This window comes from Amphibalanus amphitrite, unplaced genomic scaffold (genome assembly GCF_019059575.1).
Source record: "Amphibalanus amphitrite isolate SeventyFive unplaced genomic scaffold, NRLGWU_Aamphi_draft 000356F_arrow, whole genome shotgun sequence".
Taxonomy (NCBI): Eukaryota; Metazoa; Arthropoda; class Thecostraca; order Balanomorpha; family Balanidae; genus Amphibalanus; species Amphibalanus amphitrite.
This window is the reverse complement of record NW_024881850.1, coordinates 309,633-330,792: the sequence shown is the minus strand read 5'-3', so window position 1 is coordinate 330,792 and position 21,160 is coordinate 309,633. Positions and strand designations below refer to the sequence as shown.

The window sequence follows — 21,160 nt, the reverse complement described above, 5'->3', positions numbered from 1 at the left end:
TGTGCAGTGTACAAAGCCGTCTGACAGCTCAGGCCTCAGCTATGTAATGTTCTAAAAGATTAAGACACAGTCGTATCGCTGGCGAAAACGACTATAGGTACCTACGTGCTCACTATTTACTAAATCTGAACGACAAATAAGCTTTTGTCGACTTCCGACACTGCGCCTTCAGTTTTGACTCGTCATTCCAAAAGAAACGCTCTTCTTGAAATAATCAGTTCCTTTTCTCCGGGATTCTGAGTAGGGGAAGGTGGGGGACGGCCCGTCAAACCGATCTACACCTTTTTAGGCTCAAGTTCGAATAAGCCAAGTTCAAATTCGAATAAGTCAACTTCATATTGGAAGATGTCAAATACAAAATCGAATACCTCAAGCTCAAATTGAGATATGCCAACTTCAAATTGGAAGAAGTCAAACGCAATTTCAACTTACTCAAGATCAAATTCGAATACGTCAAATTCAAATTAGAATAAGACAAATTCAATTTCATCGCAGCTACCTGCCGTAAATAAATATAATTCTTATGATGCTATTATCATTATCATTATCATTATCGCTATCGTTATCATTATCATTATTATTATTATTAGGTATTATTATTATTATTATTATTATTATTATTATTATTATTATTATTATTATTATTATTATTATTATTATTATTATTATTATTATTATTATTATTATCATTATTATATTATGCTATTATTATTATGATTTCCTAATCCTAATCGCCATCTACCTTCGATCGACTTTGGCTGTCGACTCCCATCTCGCCCAGACTCGTTTCGATAAAAGACTGCGTCATGAACTACATATCTCAGTTCGCAGCTCGCAGCTCTGCCAGGGTGACGCGGTCTATGCTCGACACGAAACGGAAATCTGCCATTTGAAAACTTGTGCCCATAGTATGCAAAAATGTCCCGCCATCATGAACTCATATTTACACAAAGCTGTCAGCCAGCGGCGATATCAGACTGGGCAGTGGCGGGGAGAGCGAGCCGTGTAGCGGCCAACTGGTTCACGTGTAGCGGAACTGTCTGACAGCTCAAGATCGCTGACATCCGTGACGGTGTCCGAGCCGTCCATTGCTTCGAGTCAATTGTCATTATGTATGCGTGCAATTACTTTTGCTCCAATTGTAAAGCTTATTTTTTTTTAATTTTAGACTGCATATGCTTTGCATTTTCCCTGGGGCCTGGACCTATTTTACCGTATGAGTATGATACGTACATATTTCTCAACATTTTATTTTTCACGCGCTCGTAAAAAGAAAACAAACGCATTCGTCCATCATCAAAGTACCTACTTGCATTGTGACTGAAAATGTCATGCATGCGGTGACGAAGAACTTATTTATAGTGATACCTAAAGGATGACAAATAAACAAACACTACTAATACAAGACGAAATTGAAGTTGCCTTATTCTAATTTGAATTTGGTGTATTTGAATTTGATCTTGAGTAAAACGAAATTGCATTTGACTTCTTCCAATTTGATGTTGGCATATCTCAATTTGAGCTTGAGGTATCCGATTTTGTATTTGACATCTTCCAATATGAAGTTGACTTATTCGAATTTGAACTTGGCTTATTCGAACTTGAGCCTAAAAAGGTGTAGTATAAGAATCTAAAGTGTCGTGGATAGCAGGCACTGTTGGGTGGTCCGTATAACCCCGCGGTTTTTTTTCTTGTCGGAGAAATTTTTGACATGTCCCCCTTTAAGAGCAGCCATGAGCCATCACCTAGACTTCTTTAATTTGAAATTCAGTGTTTGCACATATCAAAAGAGGAAGGATTGAGCATTCAGGAGACTATAAACAATATGAGTTACGACAGCAGTGTATAGCAAGATATGCGACCTCAAATCTTAGCTGGTCCGTCCTACCCCCACCTTCCCCTAATTGTAATAAAATCATAAAACATTTTTTACCAGGTTTGTCTGTGTCTATGTAGTATGTACTAATGGAAATGGATTTTTTCTTAGCCCGTATTGTCCCCTGGCCATATAACTAGTCGTTGTTAGCTCTTATCTCATATCACGAGAACCGGGAGGCAACCGCACGGAAGTGCAGTCAAAATAATTATAAAATATTTACATTGACAGTCAGAGTCAAATAAATGATTTTTCAACACATCGTTGCAACGTAGGGACTATTTGAGATAAACAGCCTGCATAGTTAAACGATACATTTGTCCACAATTCGCCGTCTTTATCCCACTGTGCGGTGGCCGTGCTCGTCGCGGCGGCGCGGCGGCGTCATCGCCCACCGATCGGTGGGGGCCGCGTGCTGGTGACGTCATCAGCCGGTCTGGGCCGGTGCCGTGGCGCTGCAGCCCTCGCGCTCTGCACCGAGGCTTTCCCGGGAGCACCTGGTAGCATTGGAAAACCTGGTGGTGCACAGATGACTCGACGGTGGCGTTCGGTTCACGGCTGCGGGCAGCTGGAGAGTCGGGCTCAAACCGGCTTATCGGTGACTGAACCCCACACAGGAACTGCAGAGCGGCCCAGCCCCGGGGCTGTTGTGTTCTGCCGACAAGGCTTGGCACTATCTCGGTGACAGCACAATGGCTGGTGCCTGGCGACTGCCAGTTCACGCCGGTATTTTAGTTGCTAGTCCAAGCGTAGGTACTTAACTATTCACTTCTGCGCAGCAGGTACACATGAAGCGAATTCAGCTGGTAAACTTCTGTAAAAGTGCATTTAGCAGTAGAAGCAGTAATGGCTGTAGCCTCGAGACCGTATGTTCTCAGAATACTTTTCTGCAAGGAAAAGGGGCAAAACTTGGGAAATCGTATCTCGAAACGTTCAGTTACGTGACATTGCCCTCAAAATGTTTCTTTATATTTGTTTTTAAATTTCTTTACTTTTTTAATTTCCTACCTAGCGATCTAGAAAACGGACAAAAGTGTCAATATTATCTACACTGCGGATGAAATACGGTTAAAAGTTATAACATTAACCCGCGTGCCCTGCCCTGCTGTTTGAACACCCCCTGTGGTTTTTCGCAAATATCTATTTAAAAAAAACGGCGGCGCGGAGCGCCACCGCTTTTGGCACACCATATCCTGCATCAATTCTACACATGTTGTAAAAATTTCAGACCAAGGTCATTCAAGATCAGGTCACCAGGTCATTTGAAGTGACTCCACCTCATAAAAAGTTTCAATGTCTGCCATAGCTACACCGAGTGACCGATCGCTTTGAAACTTTCAGCGATTGCTAAAAGCAATAGTATGTACAAAATTTATATCTCAGAATTTTGATAACGATGACCTAAGGTCAGGCCAATTTTGCGACCTCCCCATTAGGTATAAGTCAATTGGAGAAAATTGAAAAGAGCTTTTTTTTTGGACGAAAGCCATTATAAACACTCCCAAACACTGAATAACAAACAAATAAGAAACATTGAATATGAAAATTGTATCCGTGACCCCTGTTAATGCCCCTGAGGTCATCTCAGGTCACGGATGATATCTAACAGTTTTTCGCGAATAACTTTGATAGAGGCATGCTAGAGCAATGAAAACGCCTCGGATGTGTTCAACTCGACGATACGGATCGACTGATATGCAGCATGACCATTTCCGGTCAGGTCATGACCTTGACCTGAGGTCAAATTTTCAAGTTGACCTTTCAAGGTCAAGTTACAGTTCATTCGATGCGTCTTGACAAGAGGAACACGATGCCGGTAAAAGTAAGTTCGTGCAAGGCTTGGGTCAAACGTTATTGCAGAAAAAAAAAAAAACAGAAAAAAACAGAAAAAATCGGCTATTTTTGTAGTTTTTACCCCTGCAGGCAAAACCGTTGGCGTTTGGTCAAATCTGAGAGAATTTCTCAGAAAGGGCGTTAATAGGGCTATCGAATGCACTTTTCCGCAGCGCTGTAGCTCTATTGGTTCCCGAGTTATGCGTTGGCTTCTTGGAAATTGTCGACATTCGACCTGAAAATCGGCGAAATTTTGCCTTCAATGACCTCTGGGCTCTGGTGACCTGACCTTTGACCTGACCAAAAAAGTGACCGAAGTGATTTCGTCATTATTTTTGGCGCTCTTTCGAACGTCGCCTTCCGCGTATCGCTACGTGGCCCAGGAGCGGAGTTAGAAGGGGGTGTTCAAACACCCCCCCCCCCCCATCCAGGAGGGCGTGGAAATCCAGGACCCCCAGCCGGGCGCGGGTTAAATAAAAAAGGACATAAAATAAAGGACAGTGATTTAACCCGCGCCGGGCCGGTGCTCTGAGATTCCGCGCCAGCCGGGGGGGGGGGGGTGTCTGAACACCCCCATTCTAACTCGGCTCCTGGGCCACGTAGCGACACGCGGTAAGCGGCAATCGAAAGAACGTCCAAAATAAGGACGAAAACACTCGGGACATTTTTTGGGTCAGGTCAAAGGTCAGGTCACCAGAGGTCACCAAAGGTCAAATGTTCACTATTTCAACATTTTGGAAACTGCCAACGGCTATCTCGGGAACCGATAGAGCTACAGCGCCGCGGAAAAGCGCATTGGATAGCCCTTTTACAGACCTTTCTGAGTAATGTTCTCAGATTTGACCTCAGGTCAACGGTTTAGCCTCCAGAGGGCAAAATTTAAAAAAATAGCCGTTTTTACGAAAAACGTTTTTTTCGGCAATAACTTTTGACTCAAAAGAGCCATGACATTACTTTTGCCACCATCGTGTTCCTCTCGTCGAGACGCGTCGAATGAACTATAATTTGACCTTGAAAGGTCAACTTGAAAATTTGACCTCAGGTCAAGGTCATGACCTGACCGGAAAAGGTCATGTTGCATATCAGTCGATCCGCAACGTCGAGCCGAACACATCTAACGCGTTTTCAGCGCTCTAGCACGTCTCTATCAGAAGTTATTAGCGAAAAACTGTTAGATTCTGTTCGTGACCTGAGATGACCTCGGGGACATAACGAGGGGTCACAGTTGCCATTTTCCGGTTCAGTGTGTCCATTTTATCTACATCTCGATGTTTGAGAGTGTCTAGAATAGCGTTCGTGCAAAACAGACGCTTTTCAATTTTCTCCCATTGACTTATAATGGAGAGGTCGCAAAATTGACCTGACCTTAGGTCACCGATATCCAAATTCCGAGATATACATTTTATAGATAATGTTGCTCTCATCAATCGCTGAAAGTTTCAAGGCAATCGATCAATCGGTGTAGCTATGACGAGCATTCTTATTTTTCTGAGGTGAGGTCACTTGGCGTGACCTGGTGACCTGACCTAAGGCGACCTGGGTCTGAAATTTTTACAACATGTGCGAAAAAGATGCACGAACAGGTGTGCCAAAAACGGCGGCGCTTCGCGCCGCCGTTTTTGAGATATCTGCGAAAAACCGCAGGGGGGGGGGGTGTTCAAACACCCCCCCCCCCGGCCCGGCGCGGGTTAAATCTACATTAACCCGCGCCCCGCTGGGGGGGGGCAGAATCTGCCCCCCCCCCCTCCCGTTTTTCGCCAGTAACTTCTAAACACGTTACGTCAGCGACGTCAAACTTTCGGTACCTTATCATACATCAATTTGACATGTTTCCTGAAAATTTGAGCGAAATCCGTCGGAAAATTTTTGAGAAATTGACGTTTTAGTGACGTCATGTTCGCAATTTTCGCCTCAAAAACGGCAAAATTTCAAACGCCGCTAACATCTTCATTTTTAAAGGAATCAAGACGTAACAAAAAAGGTTATACGTGATTCTACTTTGTCTATCAAATGGCTATCTCGGTTTTTGGAAATTTTGGATTTTGGCCCAAATTTTTTTCTTTCAAAAAACTGACTTTTTTGGGAAAATAATTATAAAATCCAAAATTTTGAGTGTATCGAAAAAACCGGAATATATGTCAGAGAAGAGGTCTATGTGCACCTACATACCAATTTTTAGAAAAATCGGTTCAAAAATGTGGGAGTTATTCAAAATTTTATGACGTCACAACACACAAAAATTTTGAAAAATGTTTTTTTTTGGAAGTTCTAGACCTCGTACGGAAACGAAAATAGCACCATTCGATTCGCCGTGAAAAACTGCATCAGATAGGCACCTTTTTAGGCCTTAACAAGCAACTTCAAAATTTGACCTTATTTGACCTGACCTTGACCTGACCTCGACCTGAAATTCGTCCAGAGGTGGTCCATATCACTTATTGAGTGTGCCTATTGAATTCTATGAGTAAAATGACCCATAAAACATGTGTCGCACATGCCTTTTTCTATATTTTGTTTTTGGTGACCTGACCTGACCTGACCTAACCTGACCTTGACCTTGACCTTTGAATGACATTGTATGCAACGAATATTGTCTTGGTAGTCTAAGAACACGTTTTGGGCAATCAGTCTCAGTCCATTCTTCGGCAACTACGGTGCAAGGCCGATACTGTAGAAATTTGCATTTTGTACCCTTGACCTGACCTTGACCTGACCTCTGACCTACTTAAGCAAAAAAATTTGGGCTCTTAAGATCCGCCTTGTTGAGAGCTTTCGATTGCCGTTTTCCCCGTCTTTCTACGACCATCGGTTCGGAAGTTAGACAAGGGGGGCAGAATTTGCCCCCCCCCCCCCAGCAGGGCGCGTATGGCTGAATAGCCCAGCGGGGCGCGGGTTAAATATCGCAGCAGCCTCAAGTTGCATTAACCACAATTAAAAGGAGCTTTAAAAAAGTTAAATCATTGATAAACTCATACGGTCATTATTTTTATATAAAAGTCATGGGCTCATTGAGCAAAAGAGGTCAGGGTCACTGATCACAAGATAATAATTGTGAATGTTTAAATAAACTAAATAAGCAATTTGAAGTGATTTAATAAAAACAAAAACTGTTTCGATGGAGGTAAGCCGCAAAGAAGCATCTATGGATTAGGGCATCGCATTCTCTAAGCACACACCAGCGTCATCTATGGCAAAGCTAAACACGAATAGTTCCAGAAGATATTTCCAGGTGACGCTCTTGGAGCGAGTGTTAGTAACGGGTCGTCGGCTGCCGATTGGTTTGGTTCTGGCGCCGTTCAGCGTTCGATAAGCAAATCAGGTCTGTCTTCTCTGATTTTGCTCTGAGCTAAGAAACGATACAATGGCGGCCATGGAGATGGCTCAACAAAGGAAATATTTGGAAGTACGAGGTGAGCTTGTAGGTGAGCTGAGCCTCGGGGCACACCCTCGACCACACTAAAGCAACTGATGGGCGTGGTCGAGGAGCTAGCGGCCGCCATGGATCCAATGGAGGTGACGCGCGCCATCTCCAGTCTCCATAGACGCGCCGCTGTATGCGCCGAAAGACAAGGAGCTCCTGTGGAAACAGCTTGGGTGGAGGCCGACCAATAAAGCGTAAAATCAAAATGTCCAAGTTTAGCGCTTATGATGACGTAGAATGCTTACAGGAATATAACATTTTTTTGTACGTTTCTGAAGTGTTAAAAAAAAAACACATTCGGCGAGAAAGACCCTGTAGGGATCATGTCATCGCCCAGTCATACGTTATCCAGCCTGGATATGGTGGCTGGATACGTTATCCAGCCACCATTTTAAACTTTTTTTAGGCATTTCAAATGACTAACCAGAAGCGACAGACTTCAGCATCGAGAAGCGTTTGTAAACAGATAAGATTACCCGCTCAGCATGAATAAAAAACGGCGTCGTTTTTTGTGTGCTGAACGCGATTTTTTATAGCCGCCAAAGATAAATATAGCGTATTGGTGTACTGAACGACCCGTGCGCACCTCAAGTGTGCAAGGATTTACTCATTGTCTGAGCTATGTATTGCACTGAAGACACTAAGCAAAGTGCGAATGTAACTGATGTATAAGGCCTGCCGCTTCAACGTATCTCAGATTATTGCCGCCCCTAAAACTCGCGGCGGGGGACGGGGCGGGGGCGGGGGCGGGGGCGCCCGGGGCAGATCAGCGCCCTGCCCTCCCCGACGGGAACAGCCAGCTGTGGCACACGCCGGACCCACCCGACTGCGACAAAAACTATCGGAAAAGTGTCACTTGTGCCATCCGCGCGCGCAACTGCCGACGAGCCGTTACCCCGTGCGAAATGTCAGCCGATAAGTTTGAATTTGGGGGATGTTCGGCAGATGCGGGCTCGGATTGGTCGAGCATTGACGGCATGCACGTCACAAGGTATGACGGTGGCCGACGTGGAGCCCCTTTAAAGTTTAAACGCCCCGCGGCCGCGTGCATTGCGTGGTGGTCTGTACAGGTGACGGGACGCTTAGAGAGGAGACGGAGCGCTACATCACAGGTGAGGTTCGACGGCCGAGAGAACAGTACGAGAAATTGTTAAATTTGTGTACGTGGCATTGACCAGCCGATCTACAGCAAGGATCTTTTTTTACCGTGATATGAATACTCCTTATTAAAACGGCGCATGACTTGGGGCGGGGGGTAGGGGCTCTACAGAGCCCCTCTCCCGTCTTTTTAGCAATATCTTCTAAACCGCTCGACGGATCAACACGAAACTTGCGGTACCCTCAGTGGCATCAATTTGACACAATGTGGTAAAATTTCAACTTTCTAACTACCATAATTTGGCCGGGAATCACGTCAGAGTGACGTCATGTCGGCCGATTTCGATGCAAAATATTGAATTACGGCAAACGCTTTCAAGAGCTTAGTTTTAAAAGCTAGATCCCATTTCTTTGCATCAGTGGACTACAAATTCACGTAGCTATCAAACTGCTATCTTGAATTTTCAAAATTTTGAAAAGTTTAAAAAATATGTTTTTACAATTACAAAAAACATATTTTTAATTCAATTTTTTAACCCGAATATATGTGATAAAATAACACACACTGATGAACTACTCTAGCGAGTTTTAGTCCAATATCTTCAAAAATAGCCAAGTTATTTGCATTATTGACAAAATCTTACAATTACCTATATATTTTTCAAAACCATTTTTCAAGACGTTTTTGACATCGTACAGCAATATAAATGGAACCATTGTGTTCCTGAGCTCAGACTGCATCTGATAGGCATCCTTTTTGTTGTTGATTTTTTTTTTTCAAAATTTGACCTTTTCTGACCTGAAAGTGACCTAACCTCCGGTAAATTCAGCTGAAAATGACCTCAAATGACACAGACGATATTGTTTTCGAAATCTACGAATAAAATAAATTAACCTGAAACATGCGTCACGTGACCGATACATGATATATGTACAATTTTCGTGACCTAGGATGACCTGGCCAGTGGCCTTGACCTGAAAAATTCGAAGTTAAAGTTTAGTACCCTCAGGGTATCCAAGGCATACATCAAGGAGTGCTTAAACCAAAAATGAGCCAGATCGGACTTGTCAGCCGGCGGACAGAGCCTAAATTGTGAACAAGCAAAAATGCCGATAATTTTTATTTTGACCTGACCTGTGACGTCATCGATGACCTCGAGGTCAATGGAGATAGGTTTCGTTCGACAATTTTCCAGGGCTATCAGATGCCGTTTGAATTTTGACGATCGGCCCTGTAGTTTCGGAGATAGGAGGGGGCTCTGGAGTCTGGAGAGCCCCCCCCCCCGCAGTCACTCGCGTTATGGAAAATACCCTATCGTGCGCGGGTTAATGGAACATACGCCTTTGCCGAAGGTAGACGTTGGCCCAGTCTACTGCTTGTTTGATTCCAAGAAGTATTTCATATCAAAGCAACAAATACAAATATTTCAAAAAATGAAAAGGATCCAAATTATCACACATAAAACTGCAAGAATATTTCTGGAAAAATTGTGTTTAGGCAATAGTTAGTTATTCGTCTATTTAGCGGGTTGGCCCTTCTATGGGCCAAACCGTTGACTTGAGATCAATTATGAGGGCAAATCAGTCAGAGAGATTTGAAAAAAGCTATCAAATGCGCTTTTCCGAGACCTTGTAACCGTTTTATACACGATTTATGCGCAGATTTGTAAAAAAAAATTATCACAATCGTGAATTTTTACGGGAAAATTTGCCTTTATGAACTAGAGTGGCCTCAGCTTTGACCTGAACAAAAATTTATACATGTGTGAAGAGAAGACGATATGTGTAGTACTGTAGTATGCAAGCGGTTGATGCCTATTTCATATTTCTTGTCAGCTTTTTCGTCAGAACGCAAAACCAAAGAGAACTCTTGTCCAGTAAACATCTATTTTTAACGCCTGCTTCGTTCTTGTAACTACATACATAGAGCTGCGGTATGACTACTGATTGGTAAGCTCCTCGTGCGCTCACCGTCGAGTGTGTCAACATTTATCAGCCAGGCAGTCTGCTCACTCGCGAGGACAGCCGAGAGAGGAGTGGCTGAGCTGTGTTTGTCGTCCTGTCATCCCCCCTCTCCACCAGTCCGGCGATGATTGCCGCAGACACGCTGTTGACACGACGGCGGCCGCTTGGCTGCGCCGTCTCCTCCCCCCCTCGTCCCCCGGCGTCGTCCGGCCTTGGCTCGTGGCCAGCGTGGCGCGTGGCGCGTGTTGCACCGCCCCCTCCCCCTGCCCTCGGAGGGGGGCTATCAGCTCGTGACGTCACAGGCCGCAGAGACAGACGCCCGACCGCAGTGGACTCGTGTAGTACGCGAGCGATGTGCCAGGGGCACTCAAACCAGACGACCAGCGAGAGGTTCACTTCCATCTCGGAACACGGAAAACGCACGTCATTATGGGCTCCGTTTACAACACCTGTTGCGTTTCATAATAACTCTGGGTCGCTACCACATGTAATAAAGACGCGACGCGTCTAAATTGCTTCCTATCCATGCTATACGGTGAGGCGTCTGATCGCAACAGAATGCCCGCGGGCAAGCACGCAGCTGCATGAGCCTGGAGAGCGGGAAGCAGCCGAGTCACGTTGCAAAGTCACTGACTTCAGGGTCACTGAACCCGCTCCAGGTCGGCGTGCCGCTGCCGGGAAGTGCTTTTCATCTTATCTCATTGCATTTTGCAAACACATAAGCCTATGTTAGAGAGAATAACAGGCCAGAAGCTCGCATGCATAGGACAAACTTCACTCAACTCATTGAATAACCATGTCTGTCCAGTGTCCATGAACCAATGATGGAAGTTTAAAAACCAACTGCGTCGTAGTACGGTTGCTACCCGTACCCATCGCCATGGGCTCCTTGGCGGCGAGCCAAGCGGCAGCGCGGCCCGCAGCTATTTGAGAGCCCCTGACTCGTAGTACTCTGGCGTCGTACGCTGAGGCCGTCGGCCGTGCTCGCCGCCTCTGCAAACGGACACTGGCCTCTCGGGCCTGGAGGCGGACCCGCACCCTTGCCGGTCACACGGACCACCGCAGTCACTGCGCGGCAGTCGGCGCCGGCCTCCGCCAATCACGGCATCGTCCGCCGTGCTCGTGGCGCACTCCGTGGCGTGCCGGGCGTGCTGGCCGTGCGATAGGCCGACTGTGTGACGTAGCCCCAGGGCCAGTGTGCATGTCGCGACCCGCCTCTGTCGGGAGGGCCGCGGTCAGAGCTGGAGGGAAGTCGCGCACTGCGCAGGGGCGTTGGCTGTGCTGGTGAGTGGTGACACTGGTGACAACTGGTGTGAATGTTGGTGGTGGCTTGGTGATCCGTGAGTTTCGTAACCAGTAGGAAGAGTGATCTGGTGAGATGGCTAGTGCGCTTGGCATTTTATTCGGAGGTTCTGTGGTTGTCGATTCTCTGGGGCTCGTCAAGAGGAAGAAAGCAAAAAGCTTTGTCACAGTTACAGTTATGACAGTTTGCGGTTATGACTGTCATTACATACATATGCCTGTTGATTTGGTTACAATTGGGTTTATTACAGTCACCAACTGACTACCGAATTATTACTACCTTAACTTAATTATCAACTGTTTGTGCTGTGACATGTCAGAGAACTATTTCCCTCTCACTAATCTGTTGCGATAATGAGATCTTACCCTGTCACTTACAAGCACATAAAGAATCGCTATAGGGACCTATTTCACCCCAGACATATTTTGTTGCATTTCACATCAAACTATCCCTAATCCCCAAAGAGGAGAATGTGAATACAACAACAGATTCACAAATCACATCAATCAAAATTTGTCAGCTACGTTTTACACTCAATTATCCTCATTTGAAACATCATCAGCCCATTGAAACGAGTTTGGCTGCATTAGAAACATAAGGAAGCGGAAATACAGAGCGCATTTGTAAATCCTAGTGTCATAGCCATCCACAGGTTTCAATCACGTTTCAGTAGCCTCGTTTGTAAGTTTTTCAATTGAGATTGTCTTTTTCGATTTCAGTGCCTATTGAATTCCACATATCTTCAATCATGTAGTAACACCTGAGGTGAAATTGTGTAGGATCTGTGTAAACCTCTGTGTAGGTCTTTCATTCATATTCCCCAATGGTGAATGAAATCAGATTCTAAGGACACCATGCAGCTCTCGTGTGATGCACACTGCACAGTTACAGTTCTGCAGAATTCATTTAACCAGTGTAAACCGGATCTCCCTCAGTTAGAGGTCAGCACATTCAGCTGGCCCAGTCCCACCGGGTCGTATTTGCATTACATTGACACCCTCCCTCGAGACATGTTCCATACATGTGACCCTGATTCACGTAGGTATTGCGTATTGCGAAAACAGTCTACACTGTTTATTTGTTCACCACACATACTTCTTCATACCAAGTTCAATGAATGCGTAAGATTTCAGCCTACCGACCGTATTATTAGTATTACTTTTTTGCAGCACGTCAAACAGAGGGTGCGATAGAATGCTAATCTGTCAGGTCATGTTATTGACATTTGGATGATTTTCCTTATCTCAAACTATTTTTCTTTTTACATTCTGCATACTAAATGGCAACTTAAAATGCACTTTTACAATAAACTATGCTTGGATGCCATTTTTTTCACCATAGTGATTTTATCGTCAAGATGAACTATAATTTGACCCAAGGGCAAGTTGAAAATTTGCTCTTACGTATAGGTCACCGCGTTGTTAAATTGACAACTTGTGAGGTGTTCGGATTGCTCTATACCAACTCAAAGCTCCATAAAGATATTACCGAATATTTTTCGTGATCTTTACATGACGTAATGTGACTTTCATATATCATGTTGCTGTAAATTGCAATTAATCGTTGAAAGGTTCCATGGAATCATTTAGTCGGTGTAGCTAGGGGCGAGCATGTAGGGCTTTTTTCGTAAGGTGAGGTAACTTGACCTGACTGAATTGTATTTCGATGACACTCGTAGATTACATTTTCACAACATTAGCAGGAGAGGTGGCGAACTGTACTGTTATGTGCATAGACATTATAAGACTTCACAGGTTCCAGAGCATGTTTTTTCTTCTTGAACCTCCCATCGCTCTGTTCGATCCTCAGGACGTCCATAAATCCGTGCCACAGGCCCCTTGTTCCCGGTTCGACGGTCACCTTCATCCGACGTGAGTGCCTCATCAGGGCCCGTCCCTCGCGTGCAGTGTGGTGACCGCCAGAGGGGCTGGGTCACCGTCCAGGCCAATTTATTCATAAATCCCCCAAATTCTACGTCTCTGAAATCGTCTCCTCTGACCGAAAGGGCCAAAGCAATAAAACAAACATAAGTTTGCAACACTCCCCTGACATCCATACAGATAAACTTAACAAAATGTTGTGCAAGTATTACTTTCATTGCATCACTCCGATGTTTTGCTTATCGAGAACAAACACGTGCGTCAGCAACCAGCATGCCAGAGGCACAGAACTATCGCGGTATTCCGCTAGCCGGAAGCCGGAATGATTCAAGCGCTATGCTATCATATCGGTAACGATAACCAATGTGATGTCATCGGACAGCCCCTTCCGCTGCCGATCAATGACCGTTGCCTTTTGTCCTGTTCACAGACGATGCAGAGTCAGAGTTGCTGAAGAGCATGCCACGGAGAGTGCCGTCTCGAGAGAACACCGCGCCGCGCGCCGAGAACGGCCAGTCCACGACCGAAACCGACCGAGAACTGCGTCTTAGAAGTCAGTCTAGAAGCCACGACACAGGCCATCACGCAGGTCACCGCGCAGGTCACGGGCCAAGTCACAGCGCAGGCCCCGCGATGCCCCCTCAAGAGCTACTGGAGCGGCCGGAGATTCGGCGTCGGCGGCGATCGGACGATTCTCCATCATGGAGCACAGAATGCCAGCTGGAATCTGGTACTGGATCTCTTCCGGGTCTACAGTCGGTTTTGACTCCGGGGTCGGAGCCGGAGCCGATATCCTCCCCGGAGCCGGAGTCGGAGCCGGAGCCGGAGCGACGGCACGGCTCTCCGGAGCGAGCAGTCAGGTCTGCCTCTCCCGAGTCGGCCTCCCGACTGGCACGGAGGGCCAAACGGCAGCGGCGACTGCACGACGAGTCGACGCCGACGACGGCCGACGGTCCACAGCACCGACCGGTCAGGTCAGCGCGACGGTGTCTGTTCGGTCGGCCCGACCACGCCGAGCTGGATCGAGCGCTCAGAGAGGAGCAGGAGGAGCTTCGGCGAGCCGAGACCCTGCGATGGAACTTTGATTTCCACCGTGAGCAGCCTCTGGAGGGCCGGTGGCGTTGGGAGAGGGTGGGTCGGCGAGGCCGCGCGCCCGACCGGACCCCCTGAGAGCGAGAGAGGGAGAATCGTCTCACCTGGCATCTCACCGAGGCTGTGGGGATGTGAGTGTGAGATGTGAGACTGTGAGAATGTGTGATGTAAGACTGGAGGATGTTTCAGGCTGGAGATATAAAAGTGATGTGGATGGTGGAGAGCCAGAACGAGTCGAAGCGGTGACTGTAGGATAAACAGGGTGTCGGATCGGGCGCGTGGTGAAGTGCGCATGAAATTGGTATTCAATGTCTAATGAATGTAATAGAATAGATAACTGTTGACAAACGCGGAAGTGCAAATTTTTGACGAGTCCATCTATGTTCTATTGAGATAATGTTGAATTTTGGTGGAGGTTATGGTTTGTGAAGGAAAGAAATGCACTACCGAGAGGTTTAAGTTGACAGGTAAGACTTATAATAGGTGATGTTATGATTTTGCTGCCATTTTTGACGCTGTTACCGACGTGCCATTATCTTATCAGATGCACATATATTGTTATATAAATACATAATTACACTAATGAACCGGAAAAATATACCAAGTGCAACGTTATATGCATAAGCAATAAAAGAGCTGGGAGCAACCAGCAAAGGTCATTCGAGCAAACTTTCTGTATTAGTTTCATCGCTGGCTCTGTGTGATTGCCGCTGAAATTGTACGTCATTAAACTAAACGTTATTACATTACTGTATCTAAGGTTGATTGAAGCCGTGGCCAGCTGTAGCCTTGGTGACTGAATAATTCGGGCACTGCTCTGTCTTGAATGTGCGGCTTTGCGCCGCAACGAAGGCAGCAGCCTTCCTTTAACAACGCTAGCTATACACTTAGACCGAGGTCTGTCGCGCTAAATACGTATAGGGGAACATGGTAAACACCGCCCTTTGGGGAACACCGCCCACCCCGATATCAGAAATAAAAAAGGTCTAGGGGGACAGCTGACTGTCTTTTGGCAGCGTGACGACAACAGAAGTGCAGGTATGGGCAGTGCACCGCATTGGTTTAGGTGATTTGCGAGAAATCCCTAATTTTACGTTTCGTGAAAACGTTTTATACTTTTGCTAGCATAATAAGCAGAAGAAAACTTATCTTATTTGACAGACATTAGTCCTGAAGTAGTATTTTTGGCCATAATTAGGACTCATCCAAGCATTACTTGCTCCTGCTCGAGCGAAATTTTTGTCGTGCTGCCATATTAAAGGATTTAAAAAAAATACAAACACTTGGGTAACACCGCCCACTTGGGAAACTTGGTATTTAATAGCACATTGTGACACCTAACCCAGGAGTGGCGCATTTCAAATAAAGAAAGAACGTTGTTGCTATGTTTTCTCTTTAGAAGATAACGAAAAATTTCGAGAAAATGAAATTTTAGGACTTTAAGTCGTCTAGTTATATAAATGAGTACTATATTGTAACAGGGATATAATAAAATCGTTTTCACTGTATTTTATAATCATACTGAAACGACTCGAAATTTACGATAAGAAGAACAATTTATTAGTCCAGCAATCTGCAAATTTCGTTGCCTGTTAAGCTCGGGCGGTGTTACCCAACGGTCGGTGTTACCCCGAAAAATGTAGACATTTACTAAGTGTGGCCATAATGCAATTATGAACGACACTACAAGAAAACAATTGGTTGATATGTGTGTAAAATTAATGCGACAATCCAATGAAACTGAGAGATTGATCATTTGGCCAAACATTACGTGACTAGACCCTTATAGGTTAACCCGGCGGCCGCTGGGCCTCAGCGCCACCCGCCGGCCGCTGGGGGGGGCATATAGTTGCTCCCCCCTTTACTTCTGCGACGATATCGTCGCAACGCGAAGAGGTAGGGAAGCGAAACTTTGCACACATCTTCCTGAATACCTATCCGAGGTTGTGTCCAAATTTGGTGTTGATCCCATTTGAAATGACGTCACAGTGACGTCATAAGTGAAATTATAGATTTGCGACTCGCATATTCCTCACGATGCATCAGATACACGTATATGGGACCGAATATAAAGGGTCGATTACTGGTCAGAAACTAGATGTAAGTGTAGTTAGATGTTTTAGGATGACAGCAGGTGCTGTCTAGTTCATTTACAGTTGAGTTTCATGCTCAGCGTCATCAGAAACGGTCCATATCGGAAAACGACAAAACTTTATGACGTCACTGTGACGTAATTTCAGGTGCTACAACCACCAAACTTTCCTCAAACATTGCCTAGGTATTCATTTGAAGCTATGGCAAGTTTCACGTTCGTAGCTCATCAGGTTTCGGAGATATTTCACAAAACGTAAAGGGGGGGCAACTTTATGCCCCCCCCCCAGCGGCTCGTGGGTTAAGGGGTCGGTGTTCCCCCGTCTTCCCCTAATTATCAAGTAATCACCCATTTTGTCATAGATTATTTCATGGAGCAGACCAATAACCGCTTTGGAGCTCTCGGTCCCAAAATGACCCGATTACGTGCGCCGAGAATGGTAGGATAAATGCGTTGACATTGTGGTGTTTGTCCGCGCGATGGGGCGTTGCATCAGAAATCGCTTTCAACTGCAGCACTGGAAGCTTTACCGTGTACCATACGACCTGGGTTTTGCATCAGAAAGAAATCCCAACGTCACCTCAATCAGGGCTGCGGAGTCGGAGTCGGAGTCGGAGTCGGAGTCGGAGTCGGTCGGAATCGACAGTTGTGACCGGAGTCGGAGTCGGAGTCGGAGTCGGAGCTGGTTTTTGAAAGCCGGAGTCGGAGTCGGAGTCGGAGTCGCCGAAAATCCATCGACTCCGCAGCCCTGTCCTCAATGCTGTGCCCCGCAGCAGGCCAGACCAGCCAGTCACCCTCCTGCGGCCAATATTTGTAGTGGAATGATTCCGTCTCAAGCTAGGCTCGGCCTGATGAACTTAGGAGCAAAAAAGCCGTGCCCGACAGGCTTGCGCTAGGGGACGTGGGGTGGGCTGGACTGGTGGTGCAGCGCCAGCTTCATTCGGCTCACAGTTCACAGAGATGGTACAACAGCGCCACCTACGTCGACCTCAGCTCTGCGCGCCACCAAACGGTGAAAAGATACATGCACGGTCAACGTCTTGGACTCCACGATTTGGTGCGGATGACAATAATCGGCACTGCTATTGATTGTGGTTTGGCAGGATCTAGGTAGGGGTGACGAAATCATGACACACACGATCCCTAAAAAATGAAAGTTTATTATTTGAACCTTAACCCGCGCACCGACGGGGGTCTGCGCCAACTTCGCACCGACGGGGGGGGGGGGGGGGGGGCGGATGACCGCCCCCCCCCCTGAGATCTCGAGAACAAAGCAAGATAGCGACAAGCGGTAAACGGCATCGGATACGCACGGAAAAGGTCTACAATTTTTACTAAGGTCATTTTCAGGTCAGGTCAAAAATGACGTCACAGGGGTCGAAAAAGTCAAAATGGCGGCGCTAGATATGGAGAGTTTTTCTCGAATAACTTTTGAATTAGTCAAGATAGGAACAAACTAAGGGTAGCATCGTGATCCTCTCGTCAATCCGCATCGAATGATATATATGTTGACCTCGAAAGGTCAAGGTCAAAGGTTGACCTCAGGTCACGTGACCTCGAGGTCATCATGTATATCATTTGATGCGTCTTGATGAGCTGAACACACTGAGAACATCCGCGCGGCTGTATCTTGTTCCTGTACGGAGTTATTGGCAAAAAACCGCTGGTGACCTTTGATGACGTCACATGACCTTACAGCTGCCCAACAGCAAAACAGACCTCAAGGTAGTGAAGGTTGATCGTATATGAAGTCATGCATGGTATATGGGGCCATTCCGACCCGTTTTAGTGGTAAAAACAGGGAGTTGATTTTCCCCCTATTGACTTATAATGGGGAGGTCGCGAAATTGACCTGACCTTAGGTCACCGATAGCAAAATTCCGAGATATAAAAATTGTAGCTACTAATAACCTAATAACATCCCGCGACTTTCAAAGGCCTCCGACATTTACTGTAGCTCTGGCACGGTGACAAAGTTGCAAAAAAGTGACTTGAGGTTGGGTCATTCAAAGTGACCTGGTGACCTGACCTTAAAAGTTAGGCGGTTCAAACTTGCACACCATGTGTAAAATTGATGAGAGAATAGTCGTACCAAATTTCGCGGCGCGTAGCGCCGCGGTTTTCCCGCTATCCGCGAAAAACCTCAGGGGGGGCGGATATCCGCCCCCCCGTCGGTGCGCGGGTTAAACTAAAAACGTATTTTTTATTCACTGAAAAGCTGCAGACACATATATGAATCTGATTCGAACTTTATGTCAGACCTTCACTCTTCTACAGAAAAACACGCTGAACACATTTTCATGTGATTTCAATGCCAGCTAATGCCAAAGCTATTGGTGGATACTAGTCCAATTCATTTTTCTCAAAGCTAGAAGTGGAACGAACCGAAGTGTAAAAACAAAAACAATCAGTTACAGTATACCTAAAGAGAATTATGATGAAAAAATCACCGTTCATTTACGGGAAGTTAAAAATGCATGAGCTCAATTCAACGTCTGCTGGAAGGAGGTTAGCAGCAGTTAAAATGGTGGCAGTTCCGGCATTGTGTTATCCATTAAGCACACCATTATCGTGTAATCCTATGAAATGCCACATAGCTTCTAATTATGTGATATAATTACGTTGCAAGCTAGCACACAGGAAACCGCCGCTTCCTGACCGAAATAACCCAGATCCTGAACATTGTTATGAAAGCAATCGAGTTGTATTTCAGCCCAGCAGGCGATTTTGCTTGACGTGACAACACTGCATTCGTGCATGACAATTGACAATTAATAGTTTGTGTAAAAGGTTTTCGAGAAATATACGTTTCTCAACATTGAAAATAACATTAACGGATATACAGGATAAGACAAAATAATCGGCATAGTGAGCTCATGTTAGGCAACATTAAATAGGCAGCCTCATTGCGGAATATTAGCAAGTAAACTTTTTAATTTTTTATTAGCAAGTTAACTTACTCATTGCATGTCTTACGTTAATTTGAAAATGGTGCAAGCATACAACTTATGTAGAATGTATGTATAAACTATAATGCATATGTATCAAGCATGTAGAAGGCTGCTTCCATGTTCCATAGCATATTCTCAAATGTCCTCAACGCGGCGTTCCTTTGTGATGATAATTTGTAGCTTAAATGGCAATCAACTTGCGCTATTATTTCTAAAGCTGGCTAGAATGAAGTTCTCCCTCTCTAAGGATATGCTCACAAAGTATATCACCAGTTACCTGGAAAGCGTCGGTGCTGCTAACAACATGTTGTTCGAGCCGCGCTAAGGACGAAGCCGGTCTCGAGCAGGCAACATAAACAGCAGGTAGGTAGGTATTGACCTACCGGTGCAACCCCGGCATCAGAGTCACATCAGCAACCACTCTTCCTGAGAATAGAGCCTCGTGTGGCCTTAGGGAGGGAAGGAGGGAGAAGCACAGAGACAGAGAGAGAGTGTGTGGGTGAGAGAGAGAGAGAGAGAGAGAGAGAGAGAGAGAGAGAGAGAGAGAGAGAGAGAGAGAGAGAGAGAGAGAGAGAGAGAGAGAGAGAGAGAGAGAGAGAGGATAAAGTAGAGGGAGCGAGAGGAAGGGAGGGAAGCAGGGAGACAGAGACATGCAGAGACAGAGAGAGAGGGTGTATGGGTGAGAGAGAGAGAGAGAGAGAGAGAGAGAGAGAGAGAGAGAGAGAGAGAGAGAGAGAGAGAGAGAGAGAGAGAGAGAGAGAGAGAGAGAGAGAGAGAGAGAGAGAGAGAGAGAGAGAGAGAGACGATAGACAGAGCGGAGTGATCCGGTGGAAGGAGCAGATGGAAGCGCGTAGGCGTGACACTGGCAGCCATTCATCCATGTCCGCCTGGCAGACACCACTTCCGAGCCATACCAGCGACAGACAGAGGCTCACTGGCTCTTATCGGTCGGTGTTCCACACCAAGGCGCAGAAGGCTCAGCCGCGCCCTCACACCAGCGTCCCTACACCATGAAGGACCCCACGGCTCATGCCTTACGATCCCTACATCTCTGCCTGACAATAGGCATAGTGCGTGCTGCGTCTGATGAGTCGGCATTCTGCCAGCGGACACGGTCATCAGCGGGTCAGGTCAGTGACCTGTCCGGCAATATAGCCACGCCACATCCTGAGGGATGTGACTGTGAGCGAGAGACGCAAATAGAAAGGGAATTTACGATTGGATATGAAGGAAAACTATTGATCATACAGATTGTCCTTAATTGTTGCATTTGCAGTCGGTATTTACGGTTTCGATGTATGTATTTATGGATCCAAAACGTTTGATGTGAGGATTTTCATTTTTTATAACTGATGAGGTTGTAGCCACACCCCTCGTTAGGTAACTGAGCAGTAAATAATTCTTTTTCAGCAGAAAGACAGGTTCCTTATCCTGAAATTAAGAATGCCGCACAGTTTGTGTGTGCCAGAGTGCGCAGTTTATATGTTCGATTAGATAAGCCCATGTTCGATCCGAACGAGTATAGCAGTTAATAACGCTGAGATAATCATTAGGACCTATCCTATTTTTGGATATCGCATGCGTATCGAATATCGATGAATCATGCAAAGACCCAATTTTAGCGATTAAATACATTAAACACGCTATCA

General features: G+C 45.9%; 1 protein-coding gene across 1 annotated transcript; it reads left to right on the top strand.

Annotated features, from left to right (window-relative positions):
* The first annotated feature begins 11,140 nt into the window (after positions 1-11,140).
* On the top strand, positions 11,141-15,055 carry LOC122389369 (translation initiation factor IF-2-like). The gene is made up of 2 exons (XM_043381297.1): positions 11,141-11,477; positions 13,807-15,055. Exon 2 carries the CDS (start codon positions 13,836-13,838, stop codon positions 14,544-14,546), a length of 711 nt encoding a protein of 236 aa, XP_043237232.1. The 5' UTR covers positions 11,141-11,477; positions 13,807-13,835; the 3' UTR covers positions 14,547-15,055.
* Positions 15,056-21,160: the final 6,105 nt, after the last annotated feature.